General features: G+C 43.0%; 1 protein-coding gene across 3 annotated transcripts in view; it reads right to left on the bottom strand.

Moving 5' to 3' along the window:
* Positions 1 to 16,404, bottom strand: part of LOC126336662 (serine/threonine-protein kinase 26) — a 703,591-nt gene that overhangs the window by 530,997 nt on the left and 156,190 nt on the right. Inside the window, exon 1 of one of the 3 annotated variants that reach the window (XM_050000605.1) lies at positions 3,531 to 3,663. The exons of the other annotated variants lie outside the window; for them this stretch is intronic. Within the exon in view, the coding sequence (XP_049856562.1) occupies positions 3,531 to 3,659 (129 nt within the window). The 5' untranslated portion in view covers positions 3,660 to 3,663. Of the gene's footprint in view, positions 1 to 3,530; positions 3,664 to 16,404 lie in introns of those variants that run through there. 3 annotated transcript variants of the gene reach the window in all.

Here is a 16,404-nt window from a genome sequence, read left to right on the forward strand (position 1 = left end):
AGTAGGTATTAAAATGGAGAAGAATTAAAAACTTTGAGGTTCGCCGATGACATTGTAATTCTGTCAGGACTTAGAAGAGCAGTTGAACGGAATTGACAGTGTATTGAAAGGAGGATATAAGATGAACATCAACAAAAGCAAAACTAGGATAATGGAATGTAGTCGAATTAAGTCGGGTGATGCTGAGGGAATTACATTAGGAAATGAGACACTTAAAGTAGTAAAGGAGTTTTGCTATTTGGGGAGCAAAATAACTGATGATGGTCAAAGTAGAGAGGATATAAAATGTAGACTGGCAATGGCAAGGAAAGCGTTTCTGAAGAAGAGAAATTTGTTAACATCGAGTATAGATTTAAGTGTCAGGAAGTCGTTTCTGAAAGTATTTGTATGGAGTGTAGCCATGTATGGAAGTGAAACATGGACGATAAATAGTTTGGACAAGAAGAGAATAGAAGCTTTCGAAATGCGGTGCTACAGAAGAATACTGAAGATTAGATGGGTAGATCACATAACTAACGAGGAGGTATTGAATAGAATAGGAGAGAAGATGAGTTTGTGACACAACTTCACAAGAACAAGGGACCGGTTGGTAGGGCATGTTCTGGGGCACCAAGGGATCACAAATTTAGCATTCGAGGGCAGCGTGGAGGGTAAAAATCGTAGAGGGAGACCAAGAGATGAATACACTAAGCAGATTCAGAAGGATGTAGGTTGCAGTAAGTACTGGGAGATGAAGAAGCTTGCACAGCATAGAGTAGCATGGAGAGCTGCATCAAACCAGTCTCAGGACTGAAGACCACAACAACAACACAATGGCTACAACCCACAGATGGTTGATACCTGCACCTCCTGGACACTCATTTTCTGTGGCTCTCCTGGTGAACGTGGTGAGTCATTGGCAGTTAATTTTTTCTTTCGTAATTGTTAACACTTTTAAATGAGTGTTACTGAAGATTCTTGCGACTTCACACTCAAGGGATTCGTCGTGTGTCACCCTCCTCCCATACTCGGACAAATAATGGCGGAGAAAATTCACTGTTCCGATGGTACTCACTATCGTGGAACTGGAGAACACATGACAGGTTTAGTGCTGTGATGTGATTTTTGGTAAAGAATGAAATAGGTATGGAAACCTGAAGTTGGGTGGCTTGTATGACTCACGTGGTTACGTGTTCCACGTAAGATGGCGAAGATCTGGTGCAACATCTATGGTCTTGTTCAGTGTGCAAAAGATTCATTCTGGTAAAAATAATAAATATGATAAGATCAAGTAAATTATAACGCTCTTGAGATCAAGTAGGATTTCCTACGAGGTGTTAACATCGAACCTACAGTACATTAGCCAGAAATCCAGCCCACGCGCTTGGTTATGATACATCCTCTTTCCAGTTATGTTTGTTTTTAGTACCACTAGTTTCTTAAAATAATATGATTGACAAATGGAAGTACAACATAATTAACGTGTGGAAACACTGCAACTATAAAAGAATGATCATAAACAACGTGCACCAAACAATAACATCGGATGTTTCTTCATTAATATCGACGAGTCTTTGTAACGGAAAATGATTATCTTAAACTCACCCACCAACATGTAACTGGGTGCCTGCTTACCTGCAACAAATAAAGAAACAAAAATCAGAAATGGTTCTCTTTATTTTAAAATGAATACAGATTGCACTGTCAACCACAGTAGCAGAGTGCAGATGCGTACTGCTGAGAACGAAGGTAAAGCAATCGCGAATCTGAAAGCCGTGCAAAAAAGTCTAAAGTAATCGAGTAACGTCGAAGTCCCATGAACCTGACATTTCATTTTCTAGAGCGAGGAGAAAAGAAGCAGGTACATGCAGCGGCGCGTTGCTTGGTAGCAAATCATAAACAAGCCATTAACAAGTTTCCGGAACAGAAAAAAGAATAAAAAGAAAGAAAGAAAGAGGGAAACCGTCTCTCTGACGAGCATCGGATTACAGTTATATGACAGGAACATCGTTAACTGCGGCACAGCAATGAAAACTGATTTTATATGATGAATTGTTAGAATATATCCATTATTTAGAAATGAAGAGATTCCAGTCTTGCTCCACATAACGATATGATGTTGATACAAGAAATGTAAAACTATTTACACGACCTTCATTCGCAACATATGACGGTAAAATGTTTACTTAACAATCGATAAAATATCAGTTACAAATATATGAACTTGCAAACTCCATAAACATGGTTACGGATCCAAACTACAGGTAGTTAGGTGTCCCGAAGACAGGCTAAAAACAGAGGAATGCTGTTCATCCCCAGCTCGTCTTCAAATATTTTCTGTCACTTCTTTCACCTCTGGCCATAATCTGTTACTGCGAAAACCGCTAAGTTGTCAGTTATAGGTCCCCCTATCACTGAATACGTGAATCAGTTCAAAGGTCAGAGACTGACAAGAGCAGTATCTGCAACAGCGTCATGCCAATAAAGCACCGCGGTGACCAGTCCAACCTTTTGGTTGAAGTCAGCTTTGCCTTCACAGTACAAATCCTACACTTTATTTTATTTTTTTGAGTTCGTTATCGGTCAACAATGAAAGGTCGCCGTCTAAATCATTGTATCTATTTACAGCGTCACTGGCGTGTGACGATCATTCCGTCTCCTATGACTTGATCACTGCAGTGCCAACGACACTCGTTTCCTATTCATATTTCTATGGACGTTGTTTCCGAGAGGACATCCACCTCGCCTATAAACGTAAACGTCAGTCTCATACTAACAGGTTACTGTCGCTCCTATTTTAAGATGGTCTGAGACAGCAAATCCAGTTACTTCCTACACCTGCTTGAAATAAATTGGAAGTAGAGGGTTGTGATGCCATACAATTTTAAACACGATGACGAAAGGAAAAAGGAAAGACATTTTACAAAGAATCGCCCAGGTATGCACCTGGTGCGGTTCAGGAAAACATGAACAACCCAAGCACAATTTGAATGCTTTTTCGTCCACATAGGCAGAGTTTGCAGTTCGCGGTCTCTCACGGGCTCTCCAAGTCGACAATTCTGCTAACAATATGCATCTAAAATTTATAATGATATCTGGTGGTCTCCACACAGCACTGGTTAGTAGTAGGCCAAAGCCATCACTGCACAGAAACAGCAAAACAAACAACTTATTTTACAAAATCGTCATCAGTCATGTAACTGCAGCGAATATCTTACATCTTGGTGCTCGACGGTACGCTAATTCGGAAAAATCTGAGATGGTGAATGGCATGGTTTTGGGGTGGAAATTTGAGAGTGTCAGCTTCTGCTTTAAAACGAATATCGATATGCGAACACCGAAGACGAACACGGCTGACTCTGCCTTAGTATCTGGCATTAAATTTCGGAGATGAGCAAGTTATCTTGCACTTTGGTGTGATTTTCCGCCGAGGTACCGCGGTAGATAGAGGTTCGTAACTAAACTAGACGACAGATGACTGCAGCATTTGCGAAATAAAAGTCCGAAGTAGGCCTCCAGGATACGACTGACGTAACGTCTACGCGTCTTACCAGACTTGGTTCAGTTGATCCTCCTGTGATGCACCGTGTTTTCCTCCATACGTCGGCAGGTGGTATTCTCGCGTACTGGGCAACAAAAAATAGTAAACATTTCCATGAACGGATTCTCCACAGAGACATGTTACTGACTGGCCAACCTTAGAGCGTTCTCTCATTTTAAGAACGACATGTGCACGGTGCAAATAGCCTCTGTTTAGAGGTAGTGCGCGACTTCCTGCCAGCGAGGATCAACAAGATTCTCGCGCTTGCACCTTTGTGGTTGCAGCCAAAAGCGATAAGCACGCGCACATGACGAGGAAAACTGTCAGGGTTCCGACACACATTTTTTATACAGAAATTTAACACTGACAACCCTTCAATGGCTCTGTATTGGGCTCCTGGCTTTATTCCTCGTTCTCAGAAGAAATAATGTCATACATTCCTAAAATAAGACAGCTACAACAGATTAATTACACATCGTGAAAGCCCTGAAGCAGTGCTACGATGTCTTTCCTAATTTACCAAAACGTCACATTGCCTGCGCCAAGTGACAAGAAATACGTCATCTCTGCGATATAATCCACACAAATGGAACGAGTTGGGTGTGTGATTTGGTGATTTGTCGCGGATAGGGAGCAACATAAAATTCAAAACTATGAAAATATTGTTATTTTGATCTTCAGTTTGAAGACTGGTTTGATACAGCTCTCCACAACAGTGAATCCCGTGCATGCCTGTTCACTTCCGCGTAACTGCTGCAACCTATATCCATTGGAACCTACTTGCTGTAGTCAAGATTTGGTCTCCCTCTGTAATTTTTATCTTCCATGCTTTGTTCCGTTACCGAACTGATAATTCTTTCATGCCTCACTATGCGTCTTATAAGCGATCCCTTCTTTCGCTTCTATTCCCTTCCTGTTTAACGACTCCTACTCCTACACCCACAGCTGAGAAAAATGTAAAACTCCGTGCTTTATCGATAATTACATATAATAGCACACACACACACACACACACACACACACACACACACACACACACGTAGAGAGAGAGAGAGAGAGAGAGAGAGAGAGAGAGAGAGAGAGAGAGAGAGAGAGAGAGAGTGAGAGAGAGAACCGATTCGTAAGTTCACTTTCTCACTCACTGTGTCAGATTAGTAATTACTGTCATGTCAATAGAAATCGTATGGAACAACAGAAGCATTCCGCGAGATACGATAGAAATTTTATAATATTAACTGAAAATATATCACGTTCAAATGTATAATTTTCTGTGTCCATTTCACGCAGAATATTTTTAGTCTATTTCCATCATACTTTCCACCTGAGAAATTGCTTTGATTGTACAATATAAAAAGGTTTCTAGGAAACTGTCTTCCAAGCATAATAATTTTACTTGAAATGCGGGAAATGCTGCTGGCAGCTCAGTGGAGCAAATCTGGGTGGTCAATGTAAATCTGTTCTACGCTCTCGATGAATGTCTGAATGAACGAAAGTACACAGGACTCATAGTGATGAACCAGAACATTAGAATAACGTACCTTTGGCAAGCAAATCAGCTGTTATTCATGGTGGTATGGATTCTACAAGTCCTTTGTTGGTGTCCAAAGGTAGATGCCACCATGCGTCCACGCAAAGTTTAAGCAATGACTCTAGAATAATCGACGTTAGTTTGGGAGCGCTGAACTTGTGCTCGATAACATCCCAGATGAGTCTGATGTGCTTGAACTCCTCTTTTGCGGCGGAGGGAGGGAGGGTGCGGGGGGAAAAGAGAGAGAGAGAGAGAGAGAGAGAGAGAGAGAGAGAGAGAGAGAGAGAGAGAGAGAGAGAGAGAGCGCGACTGAAACGTACCGATAATTATCCTCCAACCACTGTAGCTGAGGTAATAACCCGAGGGGAAGGTATCAAACTTTAAACGATGTTAAGTGGTCTGTGTTATATTAACTGAGTTTACAGCGCTCGTGGTAGCGTCCGCAACATCCACAGATCACAGAGAGCGCAACCGAATATTCCACTCTCCACCGAAGTCATCTCCAACGTGCGACAGTGCAAGGGTCAAACTCATGTTCTTCTAGAGGACTTATCTACCCTGCGATGTCACCGGAAGCATGCTCTGTCAAACCAGAAAACTAGCATCCAACTGCACCATGACGCAAGCAACTATGTTCCCGTCCGCAATGCAATCGTAACTGACGTTAAAGTAGTGACAAATTTAGCGTCCTATCTGCAACAGCGTGCAGTGAAAGAGGGGGCCGAAAAACTTGTGCATAAATTTAAAAAAATACGAGTTTCACTGTTTTTGAAAAGTCAAACCTCATTGGGGTGAAATAGGGGATGAACGTTTCTATAAAGATATTTCTAAATCTATGAAAACTTGGGTTTCACATCTCGGTTAAATAAAAAGAAATATGTGTCAGAGCACGAAAGTTTATATGGAAATATCGCCACAATAACGCAAATGGTGTGGCCCACCAACCTTGGACTCTGGCTACCAAAATCGCATTTTAGTCAGAGGCACATTCGGAAAAGACCATCCTTCTACGGCCTCAATTAACATGAAAAATTCAGAAGGTGTTGCAATTTGAGAACAACATTAAAAAATCGATTGAAGAAAAACAAATCGATCTGTGCAGACCATACAATCCACGAGGGCGAAGCAGCGGGCGTTAATCTAGTATACAATTACTATAATGCGAACGCTTCAATAAATACTGGCCCATGAAAGTATACACAAAACGAAACTTTGTCTGATAGTGGGTGTAATAACCATCACCTCTGGCTATAGAATGTCATATGATGCAACCATGGCTCCCAATGTACTATGCTCTGATTCAAATGGTTCAAATGGCTCTGAGCACTATGGGACTTAACATCTGTAGTCATCAGTCTCCTAGAACTTAGAACTACTTAAACCTAACTAACCTAAGGACATCACACACATCCATGCCCGAGGCAGGATTCGAACCTGCGACCGTAGCAGTCGCGCGGTTCCGGACTGCGCGCCTAGAACCGCCAGACCACCGCGGCCGGCACTATGCTCTGAACATTTCTTCTTGGCGTCGGAATTCCACGTAATAAATGTCATGGTACTACAACTAATAACAATTCACATTCCAGAGTTATTTAATCCACTGGCCCAGAAACTCTTCCCTCACTGAGCACTAGGGATGCTGACTCTTCGAAGGCTAGGCACAATCTGTATACGCCACAAAGACTTCTCGCGCCCCATCTTTTACATTCACTCCCAAAACGTTCCGTAGCGAACGCACTTCCCTCCAGCTTCTCTATTTTATACAATACCACATTTCCTACGCATGAACCAGTTATATTCGATACAATTTAGTACATACATAAGACATAATTACATAGCTTCAGAAAAGACACTTACAAAACAATTTCTGATTAAAAAAAAGTTGCAACACGAGAGAATATATTTGTGTGCATCTCACGTCCGAGAAGTTAAAAATTACAGATATTACAGTATTGATAGTCGACATAAATGTTAGAGCTGAAATGCTCTGAGTCAACCACACTTAACCTTCCCCGGCAAATCATGAGGACCTTTCACTTGTATGACTGCATTAAGAGTATAAACTAGACTGCTTCCACACAATGAAGCAAATCAGACACTTACCGAGGTTTTTAGCAGATTTTACCCGCGAATTGAGCAGATGCCAGGGTTGTGGTATTGCTAATGCAACAGAAATAAAAATAATACAACAAAGGAAAGAACTCAACCCAATAGATCAACACACAAGGAGTTACCCATCAGTTCTCAGCAGATATGAGCCCTTAGTATCATTTATTGCACATCTGTTAGGAAGCATACTTCTACATCAGTTAGCGGTATACCAACTTCAGTAGTGCTTCTACAATCAGTTTTCTACGGAATAGGAAGTAGATGATGATACCTTCAACATTTCAAACAATCCACGCGAAAAGATGCGTAAAGAGTTTGATTACTGGTGAATGATTCAAGCCATTCCTAGTAAAAACATTACTGGAGAAATATGTAACTACTGGGAAGGCAATGGGCAGCATAAGAATCATGAAAGTAATATGGCGTTAAGAGAGTTAGAGGTGTGTTAGAGAAGAAATGGGATCACGAGCTGCAACACTGTGCGCAAGGGTCGATGGACTCTACATGCAGATGAAGAACATTCCTCCACCTTGCGTCACTCCGTTATCAAAAAACGATATAGCATGGCGTCACCGCACGAATCAATAATGAATCGTTCTGAAACCATCTGGAAAGAGCTCGCCAAATACGCTGATAAAGCTATCGCAGCGTAACGAAAGTAAGAATGTTTTTGCTGAGAAGAATATCGCTGTCATCCGAAAGAAAAGAGCTCAGTTCTTAGTAAATAGTACGGCGAGCGAGATTACGCATCTGAATGCACTGTACATGTTAGAAACCTAGTTCTGTGGGCGCTAATTAATTTGAACAAATTTTCTCCATCATTACAATAGTACTGATTCGGTCAGCACAGTTTATCAAATATTGCATGAGATGGGAAGTTTTAGTTAATCTATAACTGGATGACCTATTTTGGTAAATATTTATGGATCACATGAGTTAAAGGACCCATCGTAGATATTACTACATTTTCATCATTGGTAGATAAGTAAACGTTTACAGGTATTCAGGCAAGTCATTAATAACTAAGTATGTTAAGATTTGTTACCACAAATATCTATTAACCACTGCCAAGAAAATCAACAACTCTTCTGAACATGGAACACTTTATAGACAGAAATATACGATTTTGAACTTTGGACAAGCTATTTTTGCATATTAAAGGCACAATGGAGCACCACAGCTGACGCACAAACGTTACGATTTTCTTGTCCATTTTTCTGAGCAAGAGGAATAATGCCATCTTATTGTGGCCTCTTGCGACTTGTTTGCAGAGGCATATATAAAAGCTATCGACGGGATATGATGGTAACATCATTCTGGCAACTGTAGAGGACCACCAAGACTGCCCATACTCTCGTTCGAAAACCGAATAATCATCATCCTCACTCATTTTGGGTCGCAGCGCGCCTTTAAAACACTGGTGACAGTTCTCACCAACAGATAAGCAACATGGCGAGAAATAACCGTAGAAATCAATGTGAGGCGTACAACGAACGTTTCCGTTAGGACAGTGCGGCGAAATTTGGCATTAATGGCCTATGACAGCAGACGATTAACGTGAGTGCCTGCTAATAGCACGACATCGCCTGCAGGCCTCTCCTGGGCTCGTGACCACGACTGGAAAATCATGGCATCGTCAGATCAGTCCCAATTTTAGATGGTAAGAGCTGATGGTTGGATTCGAGTGTGGCGCACAAACTATGACTCCATGGACGCAAGTTGTCAACAAGGCATTGGGCAAACTGGTGGAGAAAATGGTTCAAAAGGCTCTGAAAACTATGGGACTTAACATCTGAGGTTATCAGTCCCCTAGAACTTAGAACTACTTAAATCTAACTAACCTAAGGACATCACACACATCCATGACCGAGGCAGGATTCGAACTTGCGACCGTAGCAGTCGCGCCTAGAACCGCTCGGTCACACTGGCCGGCTAACTGGTGGCTGCATAATGGTGTTGGCTACATTGACCATGGAATAGACTGAATCCTCTGGGCCAGTTGAACCGATTACTGACTGCAAATGATTATGTTCCGTTACCTGGAGGCCATTGCAGCCAGTCGTGGATTTAAATTTTATGGATACCAATGCGCCACATCGCCCGGCCGCAACTGTTCGCGATTGGTTGGAAGAACATTCTGGACAATTCGGGCGAATGATTCGGCCACCCATATCACCCGACATGAATCCCATAGGACATTTATGGGTCATAATCGAGAAGTCAGTTGGTGCATTAAATCGCGTACCGGCTACACTTTCGCAATTATGGCAGCTACAGAGGCAGCATGGCTCAATATTTCTGCAAGGGACTTCCAACGACTTGTGGAGTCCACGCCACGTTGATTTGCTGCACTACGCAGAACCAAATGAGGTACGACACGATATTAGGAGATATCCCAAGACTTTTGTCACCTCAGTGTATAACTACTGCAATAAACGCACATCAACAGAATCTCCGTAAATTATCACAATTCGCTCTCCGCTGCTAGCTAGAGAACCTTTCTGTGCGACAGCTAAGGGGTTCTTCCTCTAAAGACCTCTTCCAACACCAAAGGCACTGCTCGCTCTTTAGTTTCTGTACAATGATGACCACCTACTTACATTACGATGTGGGACAATCGTGACAATAGCAACGATACATTTAACCTTATGCTACGGATTAGGTACAGAACAATGCACAATCGACTACTACTGCAGAATCATACTTGATCTCCGTCTATAAGAGTGCATTAGGGTGTGAAGACTCCAGTTACTGTCAACAGAGCCCCTAATAATCGTGTTTACTTACGTACATTATTGTTACTACTAGAAATATTATTCGAATTTTCAAACGTCGAAATACACTAACTGGTCGCTGAAGCTTTGAAGTACTCGTGACTTATTTGTCATACTTAGATGCAGAAGTTGTCTCCGCCATGACATCTGTGAGTGGGAATGAGAAGAGAGGGGTTGGGGGGATTACGGGAACCAAAGAGCGATAGACCTCGACGTTCAATCCAGACGTTCAAACCACCCACCCGTTAGTACACATATGGTAACCATCTACCTAGATCGCATTACGTCCAGCAAATGTGGTAGGCTGCTCACTTATCTGCACCGCAGTCAACGTTTAGAGTTCGAGGCTACGACCCTCACGACGAAATGTATTGCTGGAGACATATTGGCTGTCGCAAGTGTTAAAAACGACATTACTGACTGGCAACTTGAAAGATCGGCTGGTGCGTGATCAGTGTGTGTTGACGCCAGGCTATGAGAATTAAAAGTTCTCAGCTCAGAACTGAGATTGATATTGGTACTGTTATGTTGGACTTCGCACTCGTCACGGGTCTTGTCAATTTCTTCAGCCCCTGATTGGCTAGTGTAGGGTTGCTGAAGGCGCTAGTGCCACGATAGAGTTACTGTCACATCTGCATTCCGGCCGAGGTAAATGAAAGTTGGGTTTATCAAACTGATGGAACTCAGTGGTTTCAAACCATGGGAAACGCTCAGTTAGTTTCACGCTCGCACCTTGCTTGCTGCAAGAAGTTTGAATAGACAAAAAATTCAGATCCCCTAGTATCTGAAAATAAGTTAGTCGAAATGGAAGAGGAGTTAAACACAATCAGACATATGTTTGGGTAAATAGTTTGCAAGACAGGAAATAAAATGATCGAGATAAAGATTTTTGAATGTCCCTTAAGTTACCCTTTAGGAAAACACTCCAGCCCTACGTTTCTCACCATTACAACGTTGTTATTGCTGCGAGTGCAGTTCGCATTCTTTCGCGAGTTCTTAATACAAAGTTCCTAAAAACACCTCTCTGATAGTTTGTTTTGGTGGATTCGTTATAATAAAAGTTGCGAAACAGAAGGTCGGTGGTTTAAAATGTTACCACACTTAGGTATAAATGTATAAGGTGGGAACGCATACCGCTCCAGATGTTTAACACAACCATTGTCTGAGTGCATCTCCGCACATTATGTGAGAATGAAAACTTCGTTTGACATGAACTTGGGAGCTATGGAGACAAACAAGGTAAAACTAATCTCTTTGATAACGTCTATATTATGTGAACACACAGTGCAATTGATAACTTACTACTTGCTCAATGAGGGATCTAAGGGATCTATGTTTAGTTCCTGGTCGGGAAAAAAGATTAACTACTCACCAATGAGAAAAAAATTAACTACTCACCAATGTTCGAAACCTCGTTTACTTGTTGAAATGTGTTAACAACAGTATTTCATCTGGGAATATGGCGAATACTTTGAAAGATCACTTTTCAACCTGTTAAGTCCTTCGAACAAATTTATACCTCCTCAATGTTCTCCTTCATTATCTCCACTATCTTTGAGAATATCTCATGAAGTTCTTCATATACATCTACACTCTGAAGTTATCTTTGAGTCTATGGTGGAGGGTACTTCTCGTACCACTATTTTATCCCCTCCCGCCCGCCGACTACATGATTTTCTTGACGAAGGAATCGCTTTCCACTGGATCTTGGCTATCTCTTATATTACTCCAACCTGATAAGAGCCCCAGATTAATGAGTAATCCTCATAAGAATCAGCTGAACAAGTCTTCTGAAATACATTTTCTTAAGATTTTTCTCGACTTGTCATATGCTTTCCGTACTACTAGTTTTATGCGGCCATTTCGCTTTAGGTCGCTCCGAGGTATTTTTTGGTGGTTACTGTGTTCAGTGATTTTTCAGCAACTGTGTGATTGTACAGCAGCGGATTTCTTCGTTTACTTATGCGCAGTACCTTAAAATTATTTATGTTCAGAGTAAACTTGCAGTTCCGACACCAATCATCAATCCCCAGCATCTCTTCCTGGAGTTCGCTGTAGTCTCCTGGCACTGCTATCTTCTAATTTACAACCCCATCATCTGCACACAGCCTCATGGAGTTTCCCTCGCATCCACAACATAATTTATGAACATTGCCTACAAAAAAAGGTGAAGTACCCAGGAAACATCACTGGATGTCAATGTAACTTCGCATACATACAAACATACCATCGGCGGGTACGTAAATGGTTAGAGCTACAATTCTTTGTAACATACAGAGAAGCCACCAGAGTACGTGTTTTCCGTGTTTACTATTGTAACCAGGCCTGGTAGGGTATAAAAGCGGAATGAAGAGCTCCAGATGTCAAGTGATCACTGTGAATGACACAGAGATCCCGCGTACTCGTGAGAGATAGCTTTATCAGCAAATGACTGACGTGAGTTTGCAAGATAGTTTGAAAGACGCCTCATTGTGGGTCTCCATTTGGCAAGCTGGTCTAATAGTGTAATATACAGATTCGTGGGGCATTCGGACAGACATACTCGTCATCACGGTTCCGTCGATCACGTCTGACCACCACAAGGGAGGGTTGTCGTATTGTGCACGAAGACCATTGTAACCCCTTCAATTTCTGGGCCTGTCATCCGAGAACCATTAATGGACTCTACAACATTATGTGGCGTCCCACGCCTTTAGTAGGACACCTACAACAGCCGGAAAAGGTAATTATCGTCTCATGCGTAAGCTGCATTTAACAACCCAATACAAGTGGCTCCGCTTGGAGTGATGCCGAGATCGGGAGACATGGTCCGCTTATTAAGGCGTTGCAATGGGTACAGATATGAACTGCGGTTCTGCACTCCCCCAGACGACCATCGTCGGAGAGGTCCCACTCTTAATATGTTTTGGAAAGGCACAGCAATGTTACTCCTGGCGTTGTTGTTGTTGTTGTTGTCTTCAGTCCTGAGACTGGTTTGATGCAGCTCTCCATGCTACTCTATCCTGTGCAAGCTTCTTCATCTCCCAGTATTTACTGCAACCTACATCCTTCTGAATCTGCTTAGTGTATTCATCTCTTGGTCTCCCTCTACGATTTTTACCCTCCACGCTGCCCTCGAATGCTAAATTTGTGATCCCTTGGTGCCCCAGAACATGCCCTACCAACCGGTCCCTTGTTCTTGTGAAGTTGTGTCACAAACTCATCTTCTCTCCTTTTCTATTCAATACCTCCTCGTTAGTTATGTGATCTACCCATCTAATCTTCAGTATTCTTCTGTAGCACCGCATTTCGAAAGCTTCTATTCTCTTCTTGTCCAAACTATTTATCGTCCATGTTTCACTTCCATACATGGCTACACTCCATACAAATACTTTCAGAAACGACTTCCTGACACTTAAATCAATACTCGATGTTAACAAATTTCTCTTCTTCAGAAACGCTTTCCATGCCATTGCCAGTCTACATTTTATATCCTCTCTACTTATGGTGCGGGAAACCATGGGATATGACTTCGAGTCACGGCTGGTAGTGACAGGGAAGTACGACGGTGCGTCACGAGCATCTTGCATCCTCAAGTGATACCTCTCATGCGCTAATATCATGATGCCATTTTTCAACAGGACAATGCTCGTTCACGTATGACAATTGTCTCAATGAACGGCCTGCGTCATAGTGAAGCACTCCCGTCGTCGGCACGATCCTCAGAAGATCTGTGTCAGATAGAAATGCATGGGACCAGTTAGCAGGATATCAAGGACCAGTTAAAGTTATGGGGTTGCTTGCTTCAGGAGAGGATACAACGGCTTTATGAGAGCCTTCTCCATTAAATCACTGCATGCATCCAAGCCAGTGGAGGTGCAACGTCACACTGATATGTGGGCTCATGCCACCAAAGTCAATTGTAAATTTCACTCGATGTCGTAAATACTGTAATTACCTTACAAATCCTCTCAGCTCGTGAAGTTTCATTTTATTTTCTCCTTGCTTTCTGGCGCTATTTTGTTTTTTTGTTTGCATATTGTAAGCAGTAACGGTCCATTCACAGACCCTCCGGGTACTCCTTTACATCGGTCGATTTTGTTCCGGTAAGGGGAGACGTCTTCGATATCTACCTGTTAGGAAGTCCTCGGTTAGCTCGTATTTTAACGCAGTTATTGAATGCGTGTCCATTTTCGTTTGGGAAACCTGCATATTTGTTTTGCCAGATCTGCCTGATAACAACTGCTGGTGAGAGCTGCGGTCAGGGATCATGTTGGCGCTAGGTTCCATGTGACTGTTTCTGAGTGCTAAACAACCGTGCTCCAGAAAGCACGTCTTCATTCATGCCCAGTGGCTGGCGCGTGGTACCCACAATAACTCGCGTGCCTAATGTCACGCAGCGCATTCCGCGGGCAAGTCATGGCGGGTGTCTGCCATGGAGCGGCGCGGGCAGTTGCGGTAGCCCCTCGTGACGCTGCTGCCCGCTTGAGTCTGTAGTAACGAAGGCAGTTTGCCTCGCCTCGTCCGGCGGCGCGGATCTCCCTTTTCGCTCTCCCACGGTGTCCGCCAGCACGCATCCACGCTCCGCAAGCAGTTTGCAAATGGTCCCGGCCTTCTAGTGATTTCCTGCTACCCTCAGACTGCAGTGGAGATTTTCTCCCGTAAAAACTTCCGCTGAAAGTATCTTCCGCATGCAGGCACTATGTCCTAAGGTTTCTTAACTGCCAGCACACGAATCGGGACTACCTACGTTCTTTCGATCGGACAGCATGCCAACAAGACATACACTGATCATTGAAGCTGCAAAGTCTGTTATGTTTGAAGAAAAACAGAAAAATCATGTAATCTACTAATAACATACTCAGCTCTTCTTAGTCCTGGTATCTTCTACATCTACATTTATACTCCGCAAGCCACCCAACGGCGTGTGGCGGAGGGCACTTTACGTGCCACTGTCATTACGTCCCTTTTCTGTTCCAGTCGCATATGGTTCGCGGGAAGAACGACTGTCTGAAAGCTTCCGTGCGCGCTCGAATCTCTCTAATTTTACATTCGTGATCTCCTCGGGAGTTATAAGTAGGGGGAAGCAATATATTCGATGTCTCATCCAGAAACGCACCCTCTCGAAACCTGGCGAGCAAGCTACACCGCGATGCAGAGCGCCTCTCTTGCAGAGTTTGCCACTTGAGTTTGCTAAACATCTCCGTAACGTTATCACGGTTACCAAATAACCCTGTGACGAAACGCGCCGCTCTTCTTTGGGTCTTCTCTATCTCCTCCGTCAACCCGATCTGGTACGGATCCCACACTGATGAGCAATACTCAAGTATAGGTCGAACGAGTGTTTTGTAAGCCACCTCCTTTGTTGATGGACTACATTTTCTAAGGACTCTCCCAATGAATCTCAACCTGGTACCCGACCCGCCTTACCAACAATTAATTTTATATGATCTTTCCACTTCAAATCGTTCCGCACGCATACTTCCAGATATTTTACAGAAGTAACTGTTACCAGTGTTTACTCCGCTATCATATAATCAGACAATACATTATATTTGTCTATGTTAAGGGTCAGTTGCCACTCCCTGCACCAAGTGCCTATCCGCTGCAGATCTTCCTGCATTTCGCTACAATTTTCTAATGCTGCAGCTTCTCTGTATACTACAGCATCATCCGCGAAAAGCCGCATGGAACTTCCCACACTATCTACTAGGTCATTTACATATATTGTGAAAAGCAATGGCCCCATGACGCTCCCCTGTGGCACGCCAGAGGTTACTTTATCGTCTATAGACGTCTCTCCATTGATAACAACATGCTGTGTTCTGTTTGCTAAAAACTCTTCAATCCAGCCACACAGCTGGTCTAATATTCCGTAGGTTCTTGCTTTGTTTATCAGGCGACAGTGCGGAACTGTGAAGAAACGCCTTCCGGAAGTCAAGGAAAATAGCATCTACCTGGGAGCCTGTATCTAATATTTTCTGGGTCTCATGAACAAATAAAGCGAGTTGGGTCTCACACGATCGCTGTTTCCGGAATCCATGTTGATTCCTATAGAGCAGATTCTAGGTTTCCAATAACGACATGATACGCGAGCAAAAAACATGTTCTAAAATTCTACAACAGATCGACGTCAGAGATATAGGTCTATAGTTTTGCGCATCTGCTCGACGACCCGTCTTGAAGACTGGGACTACCTGAGCTCTTTTCCAATCATTTGGAACCTTCCGTTCCTCTAGAGACTTGCGGTACACGGCTGTTAGAAGGGGCCAAGTTCTTTCGCGTACTCTGTGTAGAATCGAATTGGTATCCCGTCAGGTCCAGTGGACTTTCCTCTGTTGAGTGATTCCAGTTGCTTTTCTATTCCTTTGACACTTATTTCGATGTCAGCCATATTTTCGTTTGTGCGAGGATTTAGAGAAGGAACTGCAGTGCGGTCTTCCTCTGTGAAACAGCTTTGGAAAAAGGTGTTTAGTATTTCAGCTTTACGCGTG

The sequence above is a fragment of the Schistocerca gregaria genome, chromosome 2 (assembly GCF_023897955.1).
Source record: "Schistocerca gregaria isolate iqSchGreg1 chromosome 2, iqSchGreg1.2, whole genome shotgun sequence".
NCBI classification, from domain to species: Eukaryota; Metazoa; Arthropoda; class Insecta; order Orthoptera; family Acrididae; genus Schistocerca; species Schistocerca gregaria.